Source organism: Accipiter gentilis, chromosome 10 (assembly GCF_929443795.1).
Source record: "Accipiter gentilis chromosome 10, bAccGen1.1, whole genome shotgun sequence".
In the NCBI taxonomy this organism is placed as follows: Eukaryota; Metazoa; Chordata; class Aves; order Accipitriformes; family Accipitridae; genus Astur; species Astur gentilis.
Window position 1 is genome coordinate 5,142,342 of NC_064889.1, and position 25,452 is coordinate 5,167,793.

Here is a 25,452-nt window from a genome sequence, read left to right on the forward strand (position 1 = left end):
ACATCTCTATGTATAGTCATATATATAATGGGGATATATAGAGAGTGATATACACAAATAAAAATAATACTGTATACCTATATGTGTCTGTGCATACATTTTTTATAGATAATAATTTATGTGTGTATAGATAGTTTTTCACATGCATACACACAGATTTTATATACACACATAAATATCTTTATATACACATTTATCCATATTTATAGAGAAAATGTGTGTGTATATGTAAGTATCCCCATTTATAACATATTATACCTATATAGGTACACACATTTTATATATAATATATATAATACATACATGTGGGTATATATATATACACACTCATGTATTTTCTAATACGTAACATATAAACTATATATGTATATACACAGGCTCTCACATACCCACCCACACATATGTACCTTTACATATATTTATACATATATAAAATACCTATGTAGCTACACACACATATAAATAGCTTTATATACACATACCTATATATAGGGGGATGTATAGGGATATACCTATAAGATACCATATACCTATATATGTATATACACACAAACACTCATATAGTCTATATATAAAATATATACATAATACAGTTTATACATAATAGAGATTAAAAAGATATTTATATTCAGACACAGTGTCTCTCTCATACACCCTTTAAAAATATATATAATTACCTATTTTTAAATAAAATACACACTCACCCCCCTCCCTCTTTTTAATCTTTTTTCTCTCTGTATATATGGGGAATTTATATATAGGGATATAGATACATAATACATTATATCTATACATGATACAGAAACAGATATATCCATATGTAATACATATTATACCTATTAAAAATATATGTATATACAGTCAACTGACACACTTTCTACATATATTACATAAGAAATATAAAATATGTATATACACAGTTTCTCTCACACATATATCTCTGTATATAAATATGTAGTTGTATATCCCCACGTACATATATGGGGTAGACATCTGCAATACATTATACCTATATATGTATATACACACACAGATACCTACTTTATACTTAACTATAGCATACATATAAAATCTGCAAGTATATTGTCATACATACACCCCTTTTAATACATATTTATTATATATGATATATCTATGTATATGCAGTTATACACACATACACCCTCCCTTATGTATACTTATATAGGCTTACATATATGTATACACACATACAGACATATATCTTTATATGTAATTATATACATGTATAAGTATATGGATATAGATACATAATACATATCTACACACACATTTATATTTCATAATACATATAACATATATACATATATGTGCAATCACATGCACCTTTATAGATCTTTACATATATAGAAACATGTAGACATATTTTCATATGCACATACACATCTTACTATATAAATATATATATTGATGTATACATATGGGGGTATCTATAGGGGTATACCTCAGGCATTATACCTATATACACACATACATTCATATTTTGTTTAATACAGAATACATACAAAACTTGTATGTATATACACACACACACATATGTCTTTTTTTATATATATGAAAAAACCAAGAGATCTTTAATAAGCACATATATATGTCCCCATGTATATCAATGTAGGGATGTATCTACAGGGATATACATATATAATACATTATACACGTATATATTTACAACCATACACTTACACACAATTTCATTTATTCTTATGTTACGTATGTATCTATGTATGTATGTATCTCTGTGTGTTTATGTATATAAGGGGATATAAAATACATTATACATAGATATATCTTTTATATCTATAATATACACACATATATTGAGACCATCTCTCCTCCTCTCACACCCCCACCCCTTTACATATCTTGATATATATTTAATATATGTATCTAGATAAAATATCTATCTATACATATACACAGCCTCTCACACACATCTTTATATGTATGTAAAGACATATGCATACATCTTTGTATATGTATATACAGTCACACACATACCTTTATATGTATATAAGTCTTCTCATATATATATGGGGATTTATACGTTTGGAGATACATACGATACATTATACACGTACACACAAACGTATATATTTTTACTTATGTATTTTTATATATGTTTGTGTGTGTATATATATGGGATATACATATATAATACATTATAAATTTATATGCACACATATATACACACACAGATGTATGTATATACATATACACATATATACACACATTCTTATAGAGATATACCTATCTTTTTATATATGTCTATATTTCACCATGTGTATACATACTATATATATAGGGATGTATATATGGGATAAATGCATATAATACACTATACTTACATGTGTACACACCTATATATGTATCTTGTGTATATGCAGACAACCCATCTTTTTATAAATATCCCCATGTACATATGGGATGTATATATGGGGATATACATACATAATAAATACCTTATACCTACACACACTTTTTTTTATATATATATATATATACACACACACACACATATACACCCCCCTATACATGGAATGTCATACACATAAGGCAGCCCAGCCTTGCTTGCCGTGAGGCGACACTGCAGAGCGAGCCGGTTCCCCCTGCTCCCAGCGGCGGCAGCTCTGTGCCAGGCAGCCTGTGCCCAGCTGCCCCCAGCCCCGCGAGGCCCCTCGGCCCCGGGCTCCAGCTGACCCGCGGAGCGGGGCGAGAGCCCTCCGTGCCGGCGCGACGCTTGCCAGGGGACATCCATTTGAAGCCTGACCTCAGGTCACAGACTGTGCCTGCCGCCGAGGTTTCTTACCAGGCCCTTCAACCTTTCCGAAAGGTTCCCGGCATGGTGCTGGGCTAAGCCAACGCCTCACTTCTTTTCAGTTTTGTCCATGCCGCTCATTCCCGGGTCCATTTGAACCGCTCTGCAGACTGGACAGCCTAGCTACCTAGGGGGAATTAACCTCTCCCAGATCTCCGAACTATTACCAGTGCCTTCAGCAGGAGCAAACCTGGGGCCCTCCAACCTTTAGGGAATTACTGTTTTGGTACACGCTTCCATGGAGCAAACCAAGAGATGCCATGGTGGGTTTCATTTCCAGGACGGCTCTACGTCATTGTTCAGTCTCACCTGCTTCATAGCACACAGTGCAATGCAAAAATCCAGCTCACATTTACATTTTCAAGCAAAACTTACCACTGCTAGGCTCATTGTAGTATCGTCTGATGTAATTATTCATGTCATCCTCTGCAAGAACAAAATGGCAGCCGTTAGAAGACCATTTATTTGATTAAACAGCTGAAATTCCACCTCGTGAAAGGCTCTCCTCTGCCCCGTATGCCCAGAGCACCACCTTTTGTGTATTTGTAGGCCAGAGGAGCAGGTGTGATTTGGCGACACACTACACGCCCCCTGCCTGCCCCATCCACCCCACGGCCACAGTCAAAATAGGGATTATCATTTGTTGCAGTTCTTTATAGCACCAGCCTGGGAATGAGGCATTCCGGGTTCCAGAGAAAACGTGCTCCGTGGTACTTCCAGAGACTGACGCAGGGCCGACCCGTTCCCTAGGTCCATACACTTGTCCTTACAAGCAGGAAGGAGAACGCTGGCCTTTTTCTGGTCAGCAGGGCCCTCCCCTCCCGCATACGGCACAAGGATAAAGCTTGTGTTTATCCCGACAGGCTGAACCGAGGGCACCGACAGACAGACCTACTTCTGCTGTGCGGTTACACCACCGAGTTATCTCTTTCCACACGGTTACTCTTCAGAAAGGGAGGCGCTGCGTACCGCTTGTGACCTGAGCTGCCTTCTCCCTCCCGTTAACGTTGGTGTCTCCCTGGAGAGACCCAGCACTCCTGGGAAAGCCCACGCGCCCTGCTCCCTACCGGGCTGCAGCCATCCCCTTATTCTGCCAAGGAGTTCTCCATGTAGGGGCACTGGAGGGCAGGTTTTATTTCTCCTGTAGGGATACTTCTATTTTCTTTCAGTATTTTTTTTCACATGGCCCAACACTGCTCCTCATTTTCATTTGCAATCCCCTCCCGAAACCTATGCTGTTGCCATACTGAACAGCAATGACGTAACCATTGCTCCTGAGCAGCTTCCCTGTGTTTCTGCACTCTCTCTTTCCTTTTAGTGTTTTTAACTTGTTCCTGGGAAACACAGTCGGCTTAAAAAAAAAAGAGGAAACTACATCCAGTATGTTTCCAGAAGAACGGCTAGAACGTCCCCTGTTCTACCTGGAATGACATGGCCAATAAAAGCCACACAACGAGTTTACCAAAACAAGTAGAAATGCCTCTCCAGCTCAACACAAGCGCTTGCTGTGGGAAAGGAAAAACAGAGCCAGACAAGCCAGCTCTCTAGCAGTTGTAAATCCATGTAGTTTTAATGTGCAACTCCCTACTGCTAAAATAATGTCCTCTTTTTTTTCATTCAGAATGAATAAAGAAAATTATTCTGTTGTATATTACATATATAATATATAGCATAATATTTACATTATCTGTTGGCTTAAAATACGCTACAGAGATTTTTTACAAGTCAAGGGTGTAGTACTACACTTGTAGTACGTACATGAGAGCTACACCTGAACTTCAATAATGGTAAGATAAAAATGAAGATGTGACCACAAAAGGCAAAAGCAGCAGCTATATTGCATATACAATTTAGATGCTGCATACATTTAGATGCTGGAGATGACAGTGGGATTACGTGTTATCTTACAGAAAAGCAGAACATTTTACAGTTGCGGAAAAAGATAATAAACTCCTCTTGTTGCAATTCTGAGCAGAATGCAAATATTGCTGCTAAGAAAACAGTGTTGGCAATCCAGGAAGATTTTTCAAGCTTACAAGCAACCTGACCTGCCCAATTTGCGGTGTATCGTGTGCTCTAAAAGCATTCTCTCCTTTTAAGTGCTCTTTTTGATACCATGTTTCAGAAAACCATGCTCATCCCTTTGAGCCAGATTTCCTTCGTCCCCCTGGGTGTTTGTGGCTACACAGTCCTGCCTTTTCACAGCACATTGCGGTTTGCAGGTGAAAGAAACAGATGTTTTCTGGGGAACACTTTCTCCACACAACAAGACCCAAACCACTAAGCACTCTGTACCTGAAATAGCTGCACTCATAAGAAGGCAATCTAACCTGACACTGAAAGGCAACATGGTTGTTTTCCTGGTTTCATTGGATCTTAAAAGCTTTTTTGGCCCTTGTTGATCTTTAAATGCCTGCAGTCAGAGGTGTGCTTTGTGCTAATGTCTGAGTTTAAAAAAGAGGCCTCAGAGTAGCTCAAGGCAATGCCGCTGGATTAGGAGTACATTGCAAGGCTTTTCAGCTATCTGCTACTAAAATACACTTCATTTCAATCATGCATAATTTATACTCTAAATGCCACCAAACCTGCCAGCCCATACAGATACAGGTTCTTCTTCAGGCATGGAACCTTCAGCTACAGTCAGAAAATACCTGCCTATCTGTATTCAGGTAATGCACTTTCAGCATATCTAACTTAAGAGTCTAATTCTAAGCCGAGAAACGGGGAAAACAGAACTACCGTTTGGCCCGGATGAGGGCACGTCCTGCACGTGGGGGTCGCCCTTCCTCATCACCTGGCAAAAGCACACGGCCACGCACTGTGCAATGACGGGGGACTGCAGGGCTCTCATTTCCTTTGGCGCTCTCTAAAGTCTGCCCCAAATGCCAGGATGCTTTGCACCAAAGACAGAAAACAACTTGGAAAAGTTATTCATCTGCTTTTCGTGTCTTATAGCACGGCTCAAATCCAGTCTTCTTTAGGATTGCATACATTTACTGCCCTGGCCATCTGTCCATCAACTAACGGAATACACCAGGGCACTATTTTCAAACCGATCAGTTGCTTTCAAACCAATTTAGCAAAGAGATTATAGACAACTCTTTACCAGCAAAGGCCAATGCCAAACACCTGAAAAGGAAATCCTGTAATGGACATACTCGGATCTCTCTGAGTGGTGAGGAAAATCACCGACAGTCCTGGCTGTGCATGTGACTACTTGCACACAAGATTGGGAGAGCTGCCTACGTTAATGTTATTATCTGATGGCCTTATTAATGTCATTGTTTTATATTGCTTATCTATTTATCTATAGATAAAATACGTATAAATATATACATGAGCATGTATACGTAAAATATAAAATAAAATATTTTTTTTTTTTTTTACCTTGAATACTTCCTTATGAACAAAAAACAATAAAGAGTAATGGAATAACAACAGCAGAATAAATATTTCAACAACAGATTAAGTTTCTGAATCATTACATTAAAGCAAAATGACAATTAACAAACTCATCTTACTCATATGAGAGTCTCAGCTGCTTTGGGCATAAAAGGCTATAAACAATTCCAGTTCTCCCTCATATTCTACGTGGCTGAAAGCAAGGAGTTTAAAAAAATGCCACAAATATACAACTGGAAGCAACCATTTGTGCATACAAAATGTACACACATACAAAAAGTACAGTACTGCCCATTACTATGGAACACTGCTTAAGTACTTTACGGTGATTTACAATGAGATGAAGCCCCTCCTGCTCAGTATGTGCAGTCAAATGGGATGAGGACTACAACGACTTTTGCAGCTGGTGGGATGTAGGAAGTTCATGTGAGCAAGGGGAGACCAGCTTTTACAAAAGGGGCAGATTGCTTATATTATTTAAATTCTACATAGTGTTTTCTGCTGTCAGTGTATTTTAGTTTCAGCTCCAGAAAGGGAGTTGTCTTAAGAAATACTTCATTCTTCATAGTTTCTCTGGGTTTTTAATACAGTTTTTTCTTACTTCTGCCACCTTGGAATTTTCAGGATCCAGAAGACTTAATTTTTCTCCTTTCCTAGAAATAAACCCATCTCTTCAAATACACAGCAATGTTACCTGCACTTCCTTTTCCGGAAGAGAAACTTTCCATTTAAAAGTCCTTAGCCATAATGATGCCCAAATGGTATTTATAGTAAATTATGGAACTGGCAGGAAGTAGAAAAAAACAAAACATTTCCCTCTTATTGCTCCTGGAAATGGCAACCTTAGGAAAACATCTATGGATGATGATTGGGATCCTCTCGCTAGATGCACCAGGAGGAATCATAGAACCATTTAGGTTGGAAAAGACCTTTAAGATCATCGAGTCCAACCGTAAACCTAACACTGCCAAGTCCACCACTAAACCGTGTCCCCAAATGCCTCGTCTACACGTAATGAATGAAAGCCTTTACCCCCAGGAAATCTGGTGACAAATTTGGTGATGAAGATCCAACAGCTGTGAGTTGAGAAGGTAGAATGGGAAGAGTGAGGCAGCTCTTCCCCACGTGAAAACCCATCCTAAGCTGTGGCGAACAAGGATGGTTCTACAATCTTCCCTGGAAAGCGAGAGCGGTGGGAAGCAGTTAAGATATGCAGCAGCACGGTGGAGGAATTCAGCTGAGAGAAGGTTTTACCGGGCAGGAGAAGGAACGAGCAGGAACAGGCTGTTCTCTATGGTCCACGAGCATTATTTGCTCAAGTAGCATGGGGTGTGAATGACCTCCAAAATAGCATGACAAAATAAGACACCTGAAACTGCTTCACCTACTAGTGGAACACAGCAACTATGTAACTGTAAGAGGTGAGGCAGCAGAGGAAGGTGGGACCACAAGTAGACAGACAGAGGGGCTCACTCCAACATCATCAAGACTTTTCACCAGACAGAAGGGAACGTCTGGTTGGGAAGGTTGCTCAGACTCCTACCTCTCTCGCATAAAAACACGACAGCCTTCCCTGACGCTGTAACCAACCACTTCTGCGAGGCTGTAAGTGCAGTAAAGTCACATCAAGAAGGGGAAATAAGTCCCATCTCTTAGCCTGTTACCCAAATCTCTGTTATTGAAAAAACATGCGGTTCTCGGTCAGGATCTGTCTGACAGCTACTGGATTTTGTCTGATGAAGGTTTTCAAATTATCTGCCTGTTCTTTTCCCACAAGACTCAGAACACACGCTAAAATGGTTCAGGGAGTAATAAACTATTTAGAGTACAGTTCCATATAATCTCATCTGACCCAAGAGACAACATTGTAATCTCTCTCTCCTGGCCCTATAAAAACCTAATAAATTTGGTGAAACACATAAATGACATTCCACCCAAGGCAGATCTCTCAGTTCTGTAACCCCTCAACAGTGACCTTTGATTGTTTCATCAATGACTTTAGTGAATGAGTCAGCAACCCCCCTGCATACAATAAATACCATTTGCACATCTTTTAGATTAGAGGCCTTAAAAAAGGGGATTTCTTTTGAAATATTTCATTATTAAAGTATTTTACTTAATTTTTTTATTGCCATTGATTGTACTGCCTTCTGTCTCTCCAAGCTGAATTTTCTGAACTGGAAGGCTATTTTTTCTGCTGTGTAGCCTCCCACTGAGGATGCAAGTCCTCAGGGTAGAGTAATGTCTTACCCCGACTTTCCTCCAGAAAGCAATCTTTATTAGGAGGTTTCTAAAGAACCCGATCTTTTATCTCCATAACTGCTATCTGACACTGGCATCTTCTCCTTAAAGTACCACTACCACTTACAAGCATTAGGAAAGGAAAGTAGCATAACATACACTTTGCAATAAAAACCACTAAGATAAACACTCTGAGCAGGGAGGCTTTTCAAGGCACAAGTTCAAATTATTGTCACCTAAACACTTCTAGAAGTAAGAACAGCGATGACAGCTATGCTGCTCTGACACTAGCCAATAACACTGCTTCAACCTGACTTTGCCCAAAAAGAACATAGCTTTAGTATGACACTGTAGTGCAGTAAGAAAGGAAGACAGAATGTACATAAAAAAGGACATCTCTAGGTGTTTCTGAGAGCAGAGTGGCAATCCACAGGGGAAAATTCCCCTATGAAGCTGTAACCTTCCCAGGGAGTTTTCCCCTGCAGATTGCCATGCAATCTCTGGCATTCCAGATCTGTGCGACCTTGGCCGTCTGAACTTCACCATCACCAAATTCTCAGCCAGACCTAACCTCCTCTTCTCCGCAGCAGTCCAAGTATAGCTCAGTGCTCACTTGTAAATTCATTTATAAAGGCATATGCACGCTCCCTAGCCTGTGCTGTACCGTTTAGTTCACCTTTCTGGTCTTGACGACCTGAGCAGAGATTCTTCCCTTTTGCTTTGAGGGCCTTAGAAGGTCTCCCTCCCTTTCCCTCGAGCAACATGGAAAGTTTGTGCCAATAGGAAACATGAACAGCCAGCTGGCACTTTCCAGGAGACTTTCCCTGCTTTTCGTATGAAGGCAGATGGCCACGTTAAGTGCAAGCCGCAGTACTCACGCGACTGTTCCATTCACACAGATATCCAGTCCCTGCAGAGGTTGGATGGATGCCTGAGCACGTGGATAACCCAACTTGAGAGGAACTGTGAAAGTTACCTTGCACAGAAAACAGAGCAACAGATTCAACCCGGTTCTAAATAAGAAATGAACCTGAGATGGAAGTCATTGTGTGGAAGGAAATCCTGGGATATGGAACAGGCTCCATTATCAGCAGATACTGCTGGGCCAGAAGAATCAGGACAGAAAACCGAAATCCTTAACTGACAACAAACTGGGTGGCTTTGGGCCTCGCTTTGGCAGATCATGCTGCAAAAGCACTATATGCCGAGTTGAGCGTGGCTGAGATGCAAGACATCTGTGTGTCAGCATGGCTGGTGGCTTTGGGTAGAGGATGGCCTGGGGGACCTATCAATGGTCTTTCCAACCTTGTTCTCTATGAATATGGATCAGCAGATCCACATCTGAGCTGGCTTGTTACAGTCAGCCTGAAGCCACATTCGTTGTGTCTAGAAAAAACAAAGGTTGAGAAAGAATATGGCTACCAACCAAACAATAATTTGCTGGGTAAACATCAGGGAAAGAGAAGAATAATTTAAGCAAATGGATTCAAGAACAGATTGTTATAAACTGGCAATGAATAAATGTAGACTGGGAATTAGGAAAAGATTTCTAATAATTTAGAATAGTGAGATGCTGGAACAGTGTTATAATGGCGGCAGAGGGCAAAATACATGACTGCTGTCACATGGAACATGATCTGTTTATGAAAGGGATTATTATGAAAGGGGCTGCATGCTTGGACAGTGGAAAACGTTCCAGTTCTGTGTTCCTTCACTTGTCAGCAATGTCTTCACACCTCCCCACATTAATGATGGGAGACAACTTCAACCTCACACGCATGACCATACGCTCACCACTGCTGGAAGTGAAAAGTTTCTACCCCACCCATTTGGTGAATATGAAATTCAAGAGCCTAACTTCACTAACTACACACACATTTATGTAAGTGTTGCTTAAGGTTTAATTCCTTTGATTCCCGCCTGGATGATCAGTGCACAGAGAACCACAAAGCCTGAAAGAGGCACCTTCAGAGAAGCCAAATCCTCACTCTTCCACAGATACATGGAGTTTAACCAGGAAGCAGAGTGCACTTCAGATATAACCATTTCCAGGAGTAGGTTTCAAAGTAGATACATTTCAACATTTGAAAATAACCATAAACTATTTTTTATCTATTGTTCTGCAGTAACAGGGCTCTCAGAGCACTAACAGATGATCACCAAAGGAACTGGCTTAGAGTTTAAAAGTGTTCAACCAGCTCAGACTGCCTTGCAAGGGAACAACTGACAAAATCCTTTCCAGTACCCTGCTTTGGCTTCTCAGACAGCTTATGAATAATCATAAGGGAAACCCTCTGCAGCTCCAGAATTTTTCACGTTCCCCTACCAATATCCTACTTTATTCACTTACAAAATGGTGGGTACCTATGGGGACAGCAAGCTTTACTTTTCTGCAAGCGTGATCATAAATTGCAGCAGTCCCCCAAAGCAAAAGACTTACTACTAACCCTATAAAAATGGAAATTTGACTCAGAATAACTAAAAATAAGCTTTCCACGATGCAAAGTAACAAAGCTAGGATCTGGTTCTTGCTCAAAGGAATAGAAGGGTGGCATATTAATCTTAAACTATGGCAGTACTGTAAAATTTCAAAAACTGAAATGATATATGCAGGAAAATGTGGAATTTCCACTAGGAACTCTAATTCATATATTATGGGAGAGATTAAAGAATAATAAATTTTGGAAGGAAGTATTATTGGCTATATGGGGCACTGTGAACCTGGCATTCCCTGTAGCCTGGAACTTTGTATACCAAACACTAAAAATGATTTGTGCAGGAGCAGAAAACATTAGACGTTATTCTGGCCATGACCAGTTACATACTGTACAAGGTAAGAACTCAGCAAAAGAAAAGACTTCCTCTATAATTTAGAGATGAACAGATAGGATAATATTAGCCATTATGTCAAATGGTAACAATCTCTGGGAAGAAAGGAGATGACAGCACTTAGGACGTTTCCCTTGCTCTTAGAGAAAGGCTGACCACAATGGTCCTGAAAATCATTAGTAATGCTGCTGTGCATTCATATGCAACAGCTTTCACCCTGAGCTCTCTACAAACTGAGGCAGAGAAGCTAAGTAAAGTGCTCACGGTGCAGCAAATATCACAGTTTTGCCATGGGTTTCTACCTCCTAGAGTTGTGCCCTTCTCTCGAGTCCCATCATCTTTCCTGTGTTGATAACGTTACCCTTTGACTTGCATGCTGAAGCCTGCGTTTTAGCCTTCATGTTTGTCCGTTCTGGAGATCAACTTTTTGGCAAGACAAATAAAACCTCCATTCAAAGCAAGTTAAAGGTGAAAAATTTCCTGCTTCTTAGCCAAATTAATTAAAAAATACCATATATCCATACATTTTCCACAGAGTTATTCCTACTATATTAGGAGATCTCTTGGTGAACTGCTCTGGGGAGATACAAGTGTGTGAGGCAGCAATCAGCTCATTAATTCAGAGGACTGGCCAGGCCACAAACAGCTTACAGCTGTACAGCCTCAAGAAGTGGTCCTTCAAGAAGAGGCATGAAACATCAGCTGGGAGTTATGGGACACTTTCAGAGCCCACTGACCATCTGACTAGAGCTCTTGCCTCTCCCAGTCTTATACCAGCAATTAAGGCACTTCAGATACAAAGAGAAAGAGAACTGCAGAAAGAAAAACTGGGTGAAAGCATGTACTAAAAGCTACCAAATCACCTAGCACATCCAGTACTCTCCTGGTGCAAGCCACAATGTGTGTCTCTACACAAATTCCCTGAGGTGCTGCGTGTACCATGTGATGCTGGGGATACCTGACTTACTTTACTGAACGCTGTAGTAAATGGTTGCACAAAATCCAGTGTAAATACCAGAGGACAAGCTACAGCTGTCCCTGAGGAGCTTTAACTTATGCACTGTCCCATAAAACTCCCAGGTAGGGAAATGAGTAAGAAGTCTCAATGCTTTCTTATTCCATAACCCCTTTGTGGTAAAGCATGCTGCACTGAATGTTTCCATTGTTCAATATAGACTGGGGAAATAAGATTAGCTTGAGACGGAATATCTCATTTTCTCATGCAGTATGTTCCCTAGCCAACTCAAGCTTGCTGGTTTGGCAGAACTCAGGGGTCTCTGAAGATGGTGATTTTTTGAAGGCTGACAAAGTTAAGTTTGGCACAAATACATGCATTTCATGCCATACCTTACCCTCAGGTGTTACATGTAGGGCTAATATTCTGCCAGAGCGTAAGAGAACAGCACATCAGAGCCTGTTTTGCCCAACAGCTGAATTGTGGCTTTGAACTGCAGCTTTTAACAGTATTAGCAACCTGGTCCCTTATTTCTCCTCCATCTAGTCAGTGTAATAGGCAACTGCAGATATTTTTCAAAGCTCACAAATGCCATGTGGCACACAGAACAATTAACTGCAGTCATCACTCTGGAGTCTTTAAGGAGGAAAGACACAGCTTAGAGAAAATGGATGCCAAGCAATTCTTAATGCGGTCTGACACAGAGGGTAACTTGCAAAACATAAGCCTTGACCCTAAAGTCAGGAGTTAAAACAGCGGTGGCTTACAGTTCCAGGCAGAACAAGTGGTGTGGAAAGCCCTCAAGATAGCACTGCCAGTGGAACCACAGCATGTGAGAAGCGGGAGGATACAGAAATGACCTCCAGGAAACACCTCAATCGTCCATGCTCTGCAGAGCCATGTCTCGGGAGACTTTCACGTGCCTGAGCAGCTGGGGAGATGGGAGATCCTACACCAACTAGATATACCCCTTCCACCCTGTGCAAATGGAGGCACCTTCAGATGAAGACGTGCTCTTCTTCCTTCCGACATACCACATTCAGGTTTTGCTGATATATATATTGTTCAGAATGGCCATGGTGTAGATGAAGAAAATACTGGCAGTGGCTACAGCAACAGCCAGCATATTACTGTGAGTGCAAGTTGGTGCTGAGAGAGCTGAAGAAAGACCCAGTTGAAGCAGGGAGAGAGAAGAACCAGGCAAGGCTGGCTCATGATCTTTCTTCCCGAGGGGTAACTGCCTCCTCAAGCTGTTAGTTGAGGTTTTGAAGTCCTGTATAGGATACACAGAAGTAATCTCTAAGCCAGCATTGCTAGTGCAGGATTCAAAGCCTTCGTAGCTTACTACTACTTTCCTTTGCAAAATAATCGAGGAAATCAAATGCAAAATCCTCTGCCTCAACTGACTGTTCCCTGGATTGTGAACTAAAGCACTGAGCGTTATTGCTGGGCTTGTGGTTTCTCATGCAATCTTAATTGGGCCCCTTGTTGGTAGACTACCATGGATGGGTGTCCCTTGCTATAAGATCACAGGAAATTTTTTTCTGTCCAACTCCTGCCTCATTCAACAGGAAGGACAATTGTTAAAATAGTCACCCAAAGTTAGCTTCTGAAGACAAGCAATCAATGCATCTACAAAGGCTTTGTATGTAATATATGATACAATGCACAAAAAATATTTCCTCTGGTATTTTTAGATGACTTCTGGGAATCAGAAATTAATTCTTTATACTCAGTATGAATGTTTACATATAACTTAACTGCACCTTACCCAATATGTAAAATAACACGTTTTCTTATTTGCTGAGCACCTTTTTTCAGTGAAAAGCATGAATCTCTCCAATCACGTAACCTAACTGAATGTAGAAATCCATCTGAAGACTGTGTGTCTACTTTGTTGCATGCATGGCCAGCATTTTACAGGGAGACACAAATGATAAGTAACTGTGTTAACCTGGATGTTGGAATGAATACCTTGGACAGAAAAAATTTTAGATGAATCTCCACAGCACTAAAAGTTCAGCAAGCCTCCTTATAATGTGCACAACACTCTCCAGTTCCAAATGTAACCCTCAAGGAACACATGCATAAATTATAACATATCCACTGGGGAAACCTCTGAAATACTACAAAAAAGGGGGGAATACATTTTAGGGGGCAGTCTGCTCAACTGTCTGCTTTTAAATACAATTTCAAATCAGGAATAATTAATGGCTGAACTGCGGTTAGTGCTTAGATATTATAAAGAGGAAAAAGCAAGAACAATTTCTACATGCTTTCATTACCAATTAGAGAATGGAAAGGATTATAATTTGAAAATGTCTGGTGAGCTTTTTCTCTTAAGCCTTTTGATTAAAGTACTTCTGTGCCTTGAATTCTAAGGAGTTTGGCCAAAATAAGGATACCGTGCAAGCCTCTAATTCAGGTATATTCACATACTGCTCATCTACTAAAATAATCAAACTAAGATGTCCAAGGTAGACTAACATATCACTAAGGTTGAAAGTGTTGTCTCCTCTGGAATATTACATTAAATGTTACTGAGATTAGGACACATCCTGCACCCCCCATTGTAAGGGTTGGGGGATCACAGGAAAAAGAGCTATGTCTTCTCCAAAAATACTTCTGGTCTAGCACTTTTCTGATAAAAATGGATCCAAGTAAACGTAACTGTTGTTATTCCCGCAAACCACACACCTGCCCAACAGACAGCTCACAGACAACGGACTGCTCTTCACCACAGTCGCGTGGCACTTGCACATCCGCGCAGGAGCTGCCTACAGAGCGCACCATTCCTTTTCTGGCACCAGAGCTGCCCTGTCCAAGCACAGCTGGGCTGTCCAGCATTGGCAGTTTTAAGCAACCTGGTAAGACCATAGCCTCTAGGCAAGGCAAGCTTCACAGCTGATGCCTGGGTCCCCTCTATACCACAGAAATGCAAGTGGCCAAAGACAGAAACTGTTTTTCAATGTTCTTCTCAATTTCCCTGCTTTTACCTCTGAGTGCTTATGCTTTTGCCAATTCGGATTTGGCTGCTGCTTCTTTAGTGTTTGATGGATATAATCATGACGACACTGGGAAGGTACATCACAGTCATTTTCTTCCCAAGTCATTTTATTGGCTCTGTTCGCAAACGCAACAGCTCCTGCCACTTCAAAGCAGACACCGCCTCTTTGCAAAAATGGGAAAATGCAGTCTCCAGAGCAGGTAATCAATTCACCGGTAGACTGAAAGTATTTAGTGGGTTCAGTAACTCCATGTAAGGTATCAGCTGTGCCAGCGGGTAGCAGCACACAGGCAGCACTCACCTCGTGGAGGTCGCAACTCAGTGATGTTCTCGGTGGCTTCATCATCTGAATCTTCAGTTGCTACCACCTTGTACCTGTTGCTGCTCTGTTTGTTCAGTACATGTGGGACCTGCAGCGCAGCTTCTCTCTCTGCAGCCAGGTCCAAATCCTGCTGAGCAAGGTGGGCCCTCAGCTGCCTGATTTCAAACTAGAGGAAAAGACAACACCACATACTGATGTCAGTTAAGCGTGGCGAGAAGTCTATATTCTACAGTTGGGGATCTATTACTCATTTTATCACTAAAACACTACAGACTGGTGACAGCAAATACACAATACGGTTGAGCTAGGATGTCAGTCCAAGCTGCTGATGCTCTCCCAGAGCCCGTGTTGCACCATTGTTCACATAATCTAAAATAATGACTGCCTCATGCTCGTCTTCTATTTTGTACGTCTACATCCTAAAGATACGATTTTGGACAATTTTTAACAGATCTAACTGCCAACTCAAATGAAATCTTTATAGAAGACCACTCTTAACAGGCATTTAGGGATTTAGGTTCATGAAAAACATCCCTAACCAGCTCGACTTTGTAATGAGAATTTCTGTGAAGGGAGGTTCTCTAAGCAGTACCCAGAATGGTCCTCCCCCACTAACTGGGCAAGGGGGAAGGACACCACAGTCCTCTTCCAACTTGAAATCTTCTGTACTCAACGGTGTGCAGAAAACCCTGAGGAAGGTTGCCACTTTTCTGGCCAATCCCCTCAAATATATGAGCCGTGGCAGTTAATGACTTACTGCAATCAGGAAGGGATTTGCCTCATGACTGGTGTTATAAAGCGGACACCTAACAAAAAGACAGAAGCTATCAGGTACATTGTGATTGATGGACACAGCATATTTCTCTTGTATTTGACAGCCACCGGTCTTCCACAATGCAAGAAAGAAAATATTTTTTCTGCAAAGGCTGCAGAGATCCTTTAAACCCTTATATAAGCACTAAAAAATCCCACTGTCCTTCCCCTCCGCCATCCAGCACAGCCATGCAGCTGCATGGCAGAGTTTCTCTTTTTTAAACTCTTTTTAAGATCAGTAGTACAGCAGTGACCAAATCATAGCTAATTACAGAAAGCCTGAGAGGGAAAAGCAAATTAGGCGAGTAATAGGCTAAAGCATTTAAAATTTAGCTTTGCTGGGCCTCCCATAGTTCAAGGCCTGAAAAGCCATCAGAGAGCACGATGCTATGGTGAGCCACACTGCACCTGTCACTCCACATTTACAACAGAGATTAAATTAGCACCTCGATGCTTGAAAACTGGTGTGTAACAGCATGTAGGCTAAATGAATCTGGTTCTGGCTCTCGACTCTCAGATGCTGACTCAAATCTACTTTGCTGTCAGATTTTGGAATCCATCAGTGGACGTAGTTGGTTCCACTGCAGTCCACATCAGGCATGCTGCAGAGTACCAGCAGTTCCTCCAAGCTGTGTAAGAAACTGGCAGGGAAACAAGACAGTTTCCACAGATTTCAGAAAGGAAAAAAGAGGAAAGAAAAAGGGATTCCAGTTTGCCACATTGGGAGGCTATCTGCTTTCCAAAGCGTAAGGGAAGGAACTACAATAACTAGAAGGCCTTTTCAAGACTCAAATCTAGAGAGTAAAAGGGCAATTTAAGTTTTCCAGATTGCATTCAAACCACCCAATATAGGGATCTAACAAAGTACACAGTGTTTTCTGTCTTGAAATCAGTGGACAGAGGTTTGGCAGCTGCAGACAGCTGGCTGCATGAAACACTCATTGCTCTTAACCAAAAGTCCTCTGGCAGTGGCAGTCAGAGGAGTCAAGTAATATCAGCAAATGTCAAAATACAGCCCTGCTCCTTGATTCCTTCAATGATACCTCCATGGCAGATCCCAGATGGTGGGTTTTGTGTTGACCTGTCAGCTAGGAAGAAGTAGCAAACAGTAGTGCTAACTCTTTTCCCACCCAGCCCTAAGCTTCCTCAGGCTTAAGGTGCCCATGCCATACCAGAGGTGCCACTATGAATATCATTTAGCTGTGAAAGGACTATCTGGAGTTCCAATTTTGCAACAGAGAGAATTTCAGGTTTTATCCTTGATTTGTGGAAAAAACCAAAAAACAACAACCACCAAAATATCTTACATTTCACTTTTAAAGGGAGAAAGATACCCTTTCAGACACTCCCTTGGTTTAAAGGAAGAAATGCACTCAAACATGATAGGCAAAAAATAAATCTGGAGATTTTTATTTTTTTTTTAATTATTGCTTAACCATATTTACTTGCCTAGCTTAAACTAAAAGGCAGTAAGAATTAGGCGTCATTACTGTTTTTCTCCATTTCACATTTCATCCTTCAAAAACATTCCTGTGTGTCAGAAAAAGAAATATTGCCACTAAAATGCTTAATTCTGGCCTAGAGGTAGGATATGATTTCTTTTTTCATGGAAGAGAAAAAAACCAGCAGGTATTTTATAACAGAAATAGATAAAACTACCTAGAAGTCAGCTCAACAATTGTATTTCCGCATCACACCCAATTTAATGAGCTTAAGCATTTACAAAGATAGGCTGAACCTTGTAACAATCAAAAGCTTGAAGAGAATCACTGCATTTTACAGATGTGAAAAAGGAAGCACATTAGGTGATCTTTCCTGCTACAGTGAACCTACAGCAAAAATGGGGGAAGAGACCAGACTTTCTGATGCCCACTTACACGATTCAATTAATAAAGCAAGAGTTTCCAGATATCCACAGATTATTATCAATCTCTAAAATTTCCATGCCTAGTTACCATCCAGTTTTTAATAGATGAGTTCATAAACTTTATTGTTTAATATAGCTCTGCCAACAAGCTACGAACTACTCAGCCTGGTATGCTGGACCAAGTAGCAGTCTGGAACCATTGCTGGGATCACCATGCTGGACAACTACACTTTGTCCAAGCAATTCTTTATTTCCTATTTATATGGGGAAAATTACTATCTTGGTTGAATCCCAACCACACGGACAGCATGCGAAACTGGAATCCACAGAGAAAATTACTACCACAGTTATTCAGGTGAACAGCTAGTACCTCTGGTAATGTCAAAAACAGAAGGGGCTTTGCTGCCATCTTACGTTTGAACGACAGAAATACACGCTTGTGCCTATAGCAACAGAGGAAGCACCTGCTTAATGAAGATTGCACAAATGCCACATTCTAGCAGAAACTGAAACCTAGACTTGATGTCTTGGCTCATGCAACACTTCCCTCATCCACTGCCTGAGGATGAGAAGCATATGCGAGACTTGCAACTTTTTAAGTGATATTTGAACGCTCTTTTATTGCTAGCTGCAAACACAATCCACATGCTTGTCTTACATTCAGCTCTTAACACTGAGCTAGTTCAGGTGGTCTAAAATCCAGAACTGAACATGAGACTGTCAAGAGCAGATGTGAGGATTGAATTCCTAAGCACAGTAAGGCAGCACAGTGCTCTGGACTTCAACATCATTTGCAAGGTGAATAATAGCACACAGAGATGTTCAGAAAGATAACAAGAAACGCAGATGTTGCCTACAAAACCACGCAGCTGCAGCTGGTTAACAGAGGCTTTCCCTTCCAGTTTTCCATTACCTCAGATGGTCAGCTTTGAGGTCCCATTCATGTTTGCCCTGAAGTCTATATAGTCATTGAAACAGTGGAAAGCCTGAATTAAATACTGTTGTATGTGTAACTGTCATTTTTTTATTGACAGAGTAGAGGGTATTCATCATAATAATGGTGTTTGTCTCACCCCCACATTCACTGTTCTGATGCAAAGTGATCCATACAACGTGTTCCACAGACATGCAGAACCGTAATACTGTTACAGACACAGAGCATAAGACAGAGCCAAAACCCTACACAATATACCGCTTCCAAACGCAAACCCAAACTCTCTAAGTCTCTAGCATGTTCAAAAAGGTACTGGGTGGGATGGAAAAATCACCATTTATCATAAGGATTGATTTAAGAAAATGAAAGGACATTCAATAAAATATCTAGGAAAAGTTAAACCACAAACAGAGCTTTTTGCTTACAAAAGGCATGCATCTACTCAGGACATAAGCTCAATATTAATTGTTTCCAATTATTACTTCAAAATTATCCCAAGATACTGTAGAAGCTGGAATACAGTTTTTGCCAGTAAAAGCAACCCACTAAAAATAAAGGTTAAGTCTAAGAGAAGTGGGTGTTCCTTACGGGCGTAATTCAATAAGAGACTGCATGAGCAAATTATGTTGTAGGTGCTTATATCTATTGAACATCATATTGAACACTGACCTCGGGCAGTTCTAATGTGTAAAAGAGCTAATGAGATTGCTCTGACTGCATGTCATGCAGTCCAGGGCAGGTTAAATAAATCATTAAAAGGTATAAAATATAACAGTCTTTTAAAGTAAAAATTCTGGGCCAAGTTAAACACATGAAATTTCTATTTGCAGTAGGAGCTGATGCAGCTATCTGAATGTAGACCTGAGCCTCTCTAATACAGGGTACTGCAGGAAAACTGTACTGAGAAAACCGTGCTCCATATTTTCAGGCAGACCAACCTTCCTTCAGCCTGTAAGGAAGGATGCGCAGCATGAGGGGGAAAAAACAAAGCAAAAAAAAAGTGCATATAAACTTATACACATGCTTTGATTTGTTTAAATTAAGGCTTACTCACAGGTATCAGCCCTATGTTAAGAACCTTGTAAATCCCACAGAGAGCCAGTGGGCAAATAATGCTGCTGTGTGGAAGAAAACTTGTTGTGATCAAGGAGACTAAGGTAAACCATTGCCTGACTCAACATAATTACTAACTGAGCACTGGTCCATTTGAGGCTGCTACTGACATTATTTACGAGGACACCTACAATATTCATTAGCTTTAATTACATATACTTTGGTAACTTCTGGTGGGTTCCTTTATCAATAAGTTCCTAACATACTTTGCAATGGAAAAAATGTATTTGAAAATTTCATAGAATCACAGCATAATCTAGGCTGAAATGGACCTGTGAGGGTCATCTACTCCAACACTCTGCTTAAAGCAAGTCCATTTAGCTCAGGTTGGTAAAAGGCTGTCCTGTCAAGCTTTGAATATCTCAAAGGTTGAATATATCACAGCCTCCCTGGCAATCTGGTCCAGTGCCTGACCATTCTCCTAGTGAAAATGTTTGTTCTTATACTTAACAGGAATTTTGCACATGCCAAGCTTGTATACTGTCACTGTGCACCTCTGAGAAGAGCTTGGCTACACCCTCCCATGAGGGAGTTTAAGACAGCAACAAAGGTGTAATACACGTGGCTAATGTGAAAATACACTTATTTCCAAGAAAAAGGGAGATACAGACCATCTCATATGAGTAACTAGATTGTCAGGCATGAAGAAAAAGTTCATTGATGGTAAATTTAAACTTACTTAGTGTTTTCAAAATTTGTTACATGTCCCCTTGTAGCACAAACTTAGCAATATTTTGGCAGGAAACAAACCAGAAAGAACTATGGGGCATGCCTGTGCACTTCCTCACTCAAAGAATGCATTACGTGATTATTTATAAGCAGATAAAATGACAGAGACATACCCAGAGCTCTAGATAACATCTCAGTTTATATGCCTGGTTTTATAAAATGTGCCACCCCATCCTATCTGGTATTTATACAACATGCATGTAAGACTCAAAAACGGACTTAGCAGTGAATCGTATAGTACTTCCCTTCAATGGTCTAGCAATAGAGTATGATTGACATAGTTTCAAAGAGATCAATGAACATTTTAGCCAGAGGCTTACTTGTGCCTAATGCAGGAGCAATAACTTTGCTCAATTCTATTAGTGCTGTCTGTACAGAATGCCCTGCCCTAAAATTCATTTGCTACTGGGATACAATCCAATGTTTATTTCCATTAGTTTAGCCATTGTTGGTAACAATAAAAATCAGGAGACAGTTGCAAACTAATGATTTACGGGCAGAATGAAACATGGGATGACCTTGGCTGCCTTCCATTCACCAAGAAAATGAGTGGTAGTTAGAAATAAATTAAAATTATTGCAAAAGGATAACATAAGTTATTTCTCCGATAGGTAATTTTACCAGCTAAATAGCCCTGTCATTAAGCTAGCAGCTGTTGTACAAATTATATTCCAAGATAAAAAAGAAATTATAGCTTCCATAGTTGTTGCAGCTTTGAGAATGATGAAAAACCAAATTCCATAGGAGCTGACAGAAAAGGAGCTCTTGTGATAAGGCTGTATACATAGTCTTGGCTGGACTGTACTCAGCTGAAGACTCTTATGAAAGTTAAGCAGAAAAAATCGTGTAAGTGGATCTATCACCAGAAATGGAAATTCCTTTACAGGTGATTCCAGAGGAAAAAAGCAATCTTCCCTGACTGGAATTTGCATTGTTAATGAAACTTTGGAACTTCGTTTTGCAATTTAAGTTAAGTTATTCTGATAAAACAATACCACCAGCAGTATACTCTGTTCATATTTTTGGTAGTAATTGCAGTGAGACTTTTTTACCTTTTACCTTTACCCATTTTTAGAAAGCCCTGTTACTGTGATGGTTAATGTTTCTCATGTTTTGTGAAGTCCTGTACAGCTATGTCAGCCCTTTCAGTATTTTCTGTCTTGACTGCCCTCATGCTCCGCTCCCTTTTAATGACTTCTTTCTTGGCCAATGGAGAATAAATAAAACAGCAAACTACTCAAACAGTTTCAGTGGGGTACTACAGAGAACAAAGCGGTGGTCCATCCAACTATAATTTATAAAATACATTCTGGTTTTCAGATGTATGGCTAGCCAAAAATCAACATCTGGAAAGAATTTTCATGTTTGCAAAAGTATGTCTCCAATATCATTCAGGAATGGAAATGTACTTTATAGTTGTGATACCCTATCACTAGCCAAAAAAATATACAACTGGCAAAAGAAGCAGAATTCAAAAAAGATGAAGGAAGGTTGCATCTTTCCTGCTTTTTATTTTTAAGCAGGAACTCCGTTTTTGCCTGTCAGGTCTTAAGTACCAGCTTCAAAACATGAGGGCACGGGACTTCTCAGAGAACTGGCCACTAATTAGTTTCGTTTTAAACCCCAAACAGAACAGGCTAATATTTTTTTCCCCCAATTCCTCTTCAGAAATAATGACTATTTTGTCTGAAACGTCCAAAATTATTTCATCTGCAGAAGATGCCAGACCTTAAGAATTTCAATCCCAATTGCCCGACAAATGGCGAAGCAGTAAGAAACTGCACATGGGATCTCAGAAAAGGAAGTCCTGGGAAATCTTTCTAACAGGAACGTTTTCAGCCCTGTCTATGATTATTAAATAAATGCAAGTCATCAGTGTGGTCACAAAGATGCAGCCTCAGGATGATTCAGTATCTACATTCACTGCTGGGATGTAGGCAACCATGGTGGCTTGCCCATTCTTCCCACTTGGGCTGGCACTGCTGTGCCCCAGCGTGCATCTGAGGCAACAGCTGAAGCCCCTGCGGGCAGCTCCCAACTACCCCCTCTGCCCGTGCCAGAGGTGGCACCACACAGACAAGGCAAATGGGAAGCCCTCCCTGCCAGAGCTCCAGATTTGAGAACAACCAAACTACTGTAGGCAAACCTTCACTCAAAATTTAACACAGACATGCACACTTCAACTCCATGAACGAGCAATCCTTTGAAAAGGTCAGAAAAGATGATCAAATGAAAAAGCAAAAACCTGGCAGAATTTTAGACGTTAAACACCATTAGGAGACATTTTTCCCACCAGATACTGTACACAATGTTAATGGGAATATTATAATGCTGACAACTTGTTCTTGACTGAATTATGAAGCTAATAATTTACAAAGCAAGGATGCAGCAGTACTTGTGTCAATGTCTTGTGTTGCTAACTGTAGCAAATCAGTACATTTACCTCATATTATACAGCTGAGACATTTGTTTGGCAGGAAGTCAGGACAGTAAAGTAAGAGGGATTAGTATGCTGTCATTTTTCTATAGTCCATATTTTTCCATAGCTGATGACACTTGAAAGCTAGGAGACAACCTGCTCTGTTTTCACAGATTTACTCATCTACCAATGCAGTATTTCTTTGTACTTGACATACAGTTATGCTGTAACCATCAGACCTCAGATTAGGGCTACTACACTCAGACATTTTGCAAACCAGCCATGCAGACAAGGAGTACCTGGATCAGAATGGAGAGTTGCAAAAGCTGCTCCTGAACCTCGCTTGGGATAACAAGCCCATCTTTACTCAAAGACCACGAAATAACACCACCAAAAATTGTTTCGATATTGAGAGTGTTATCTGGCTGCATAATACATTTCCTAAAAGCGAATGTTTTCAAATTTAGGATTGTCAAGACCTTTAGCCTAATAGTATGGTCTGACAGACAAAATACTGCAATGGGACTCAACAAATTGCTGATTTGCCTAGTGTCTTTGGTCAAAGGGTAGTATCTCCCCTGTAAAATGGGGTATATACCATTTTCCTGTTCATTTCACAACCATGAATCACTTAACAGCATTGTGCAAAGTTGTCATGAAGAGGACTGCAGTTTTGCCACTGAAGATACTTGCAGAGTTGGAAATAACTAATTTTTAGCAAAAGTCAAGCCTAAGGTTTAGAAATTTGTTACGGTTAATGTGACAGACTCTCAAAAACAGTGTTATGAAATGACACACACTGTCAACAGGTCTTCCAAATTCATCACACAGACAAGGCAACCTAACACCACCAAGAGTTCATTGCAGAATCCTAGGTTGAGATCCAGGACACCTGGAACTAAATCTAAAAAGCCATTGGGGCCCTAAATACTGATGGTTTCAGAAGTATTTTAGGTTCCTTGGTAAAAGATCGGCACCTAAATCCCTGCTTCAGATTATGCACCTTTTGGGCAGTTGGTCTGTTCTAGGACAAGTTGCCTCTCCTGTCTGCTCAGGCCCTTCAACTTTTTGACTGATTGTGCCATTCGGACTTACACGTCTCTTCATTTTATATTTGGAAGGCAACTACCACAACTGGGAAGCAGGAGCTGAAGCTAAAAATCTCCAGAATTTATTTGGATACCTCATAGTTACCCTTACAACTGAAACAAGAAGTCACTTGGGGGATCATTCTGTTGTGGCTTGACGGTCACCTGAATGCCTCGCTTAACCTGGGCTTCAACATACATCCCTGGTTTTTACTTTTAACGCAGGTTATTCAAGAACTCATTTGCCTGAGAGAAACTGCAAAAACTCCTGGCTCGTTGCCCAAACAGTGGTTTTACACCTTTTTCATGTAAATATATTCATTTGAGGTATTTTACGTTTCACCTCCCCTTACCTTAAGACTGAATCACTGAACATTTGGGGGCCTGGGAAGAGTCTTGACTGTTTCCAGGAACTAGAAGCTTCTACTGCAACATTTTGAGTCTGCCAAAAAGTCTCTTGACTTACCTACAGGGAAGCTGCCTTCTGCATTTAAAGCAGGGAGGTTCATTAGCTTTCAACTACACATACTTTTCCTAGGAATACAGCTTTAATATAGCTGCAGTCTCCAACAACAGCAATGACTTCTGCATGTTCTTAGTATAACGTCAAGCTATCTGTACTTGTTCAATAAATTACATACTGGAAGCATTCTTTTTCTATTCCTCACATTTGTTTTCCTCACTTTAAAAAACACAACCACAGCAGCTGAGGGAGAAAACTGCTGTTTGACAAATAGCATGCTGACCATATCCTGGCTGCAAGCTAATACTTCCTTAACACTGAGACCTGTCACCTTACAACAGAAGTCCTAGTGATACTTCACAAATATTAGCTTGCAACAAAGGACATGAACTGTTTGATTTGTCGTGACAAGCTATGCGTAAATAAAAACATAACTG

The 25,452-nt window shown here is 40.4% G+C and overlaps 1 protein-coding gene across 4 annotated transcripts in view; it reads right to left on the reverse strand.

Annotated features, from left to right (window-relative positions):
- TMEM266 (transmembrane protein 266) overlaps positions 1-25,452 on the reverse strand; it is a 90,956-nt gene that overhangs the window by 3,391 nt on the left and 62,113 nt on the right. For all 4 annotated transcript variants that reach the window (XM_049811473.1, XM_049811474.1, XM_049811475.1 and 1 more), the window contains 2 exons: positions 15,569-15,755; positions 3,209-3,259 (listed from right to left, as the gene is read on the reverse strand). In XM_049811473.1, coding sequence (XP_049667430.1) covers positions 3,209-3,259; positions 15,569-15,755 — 238 coding nt within the window. The remainder of the gene's footprint in view (positions 1-3,208; positions 3,260-15,568; positions 15,756-25,452) is intronic.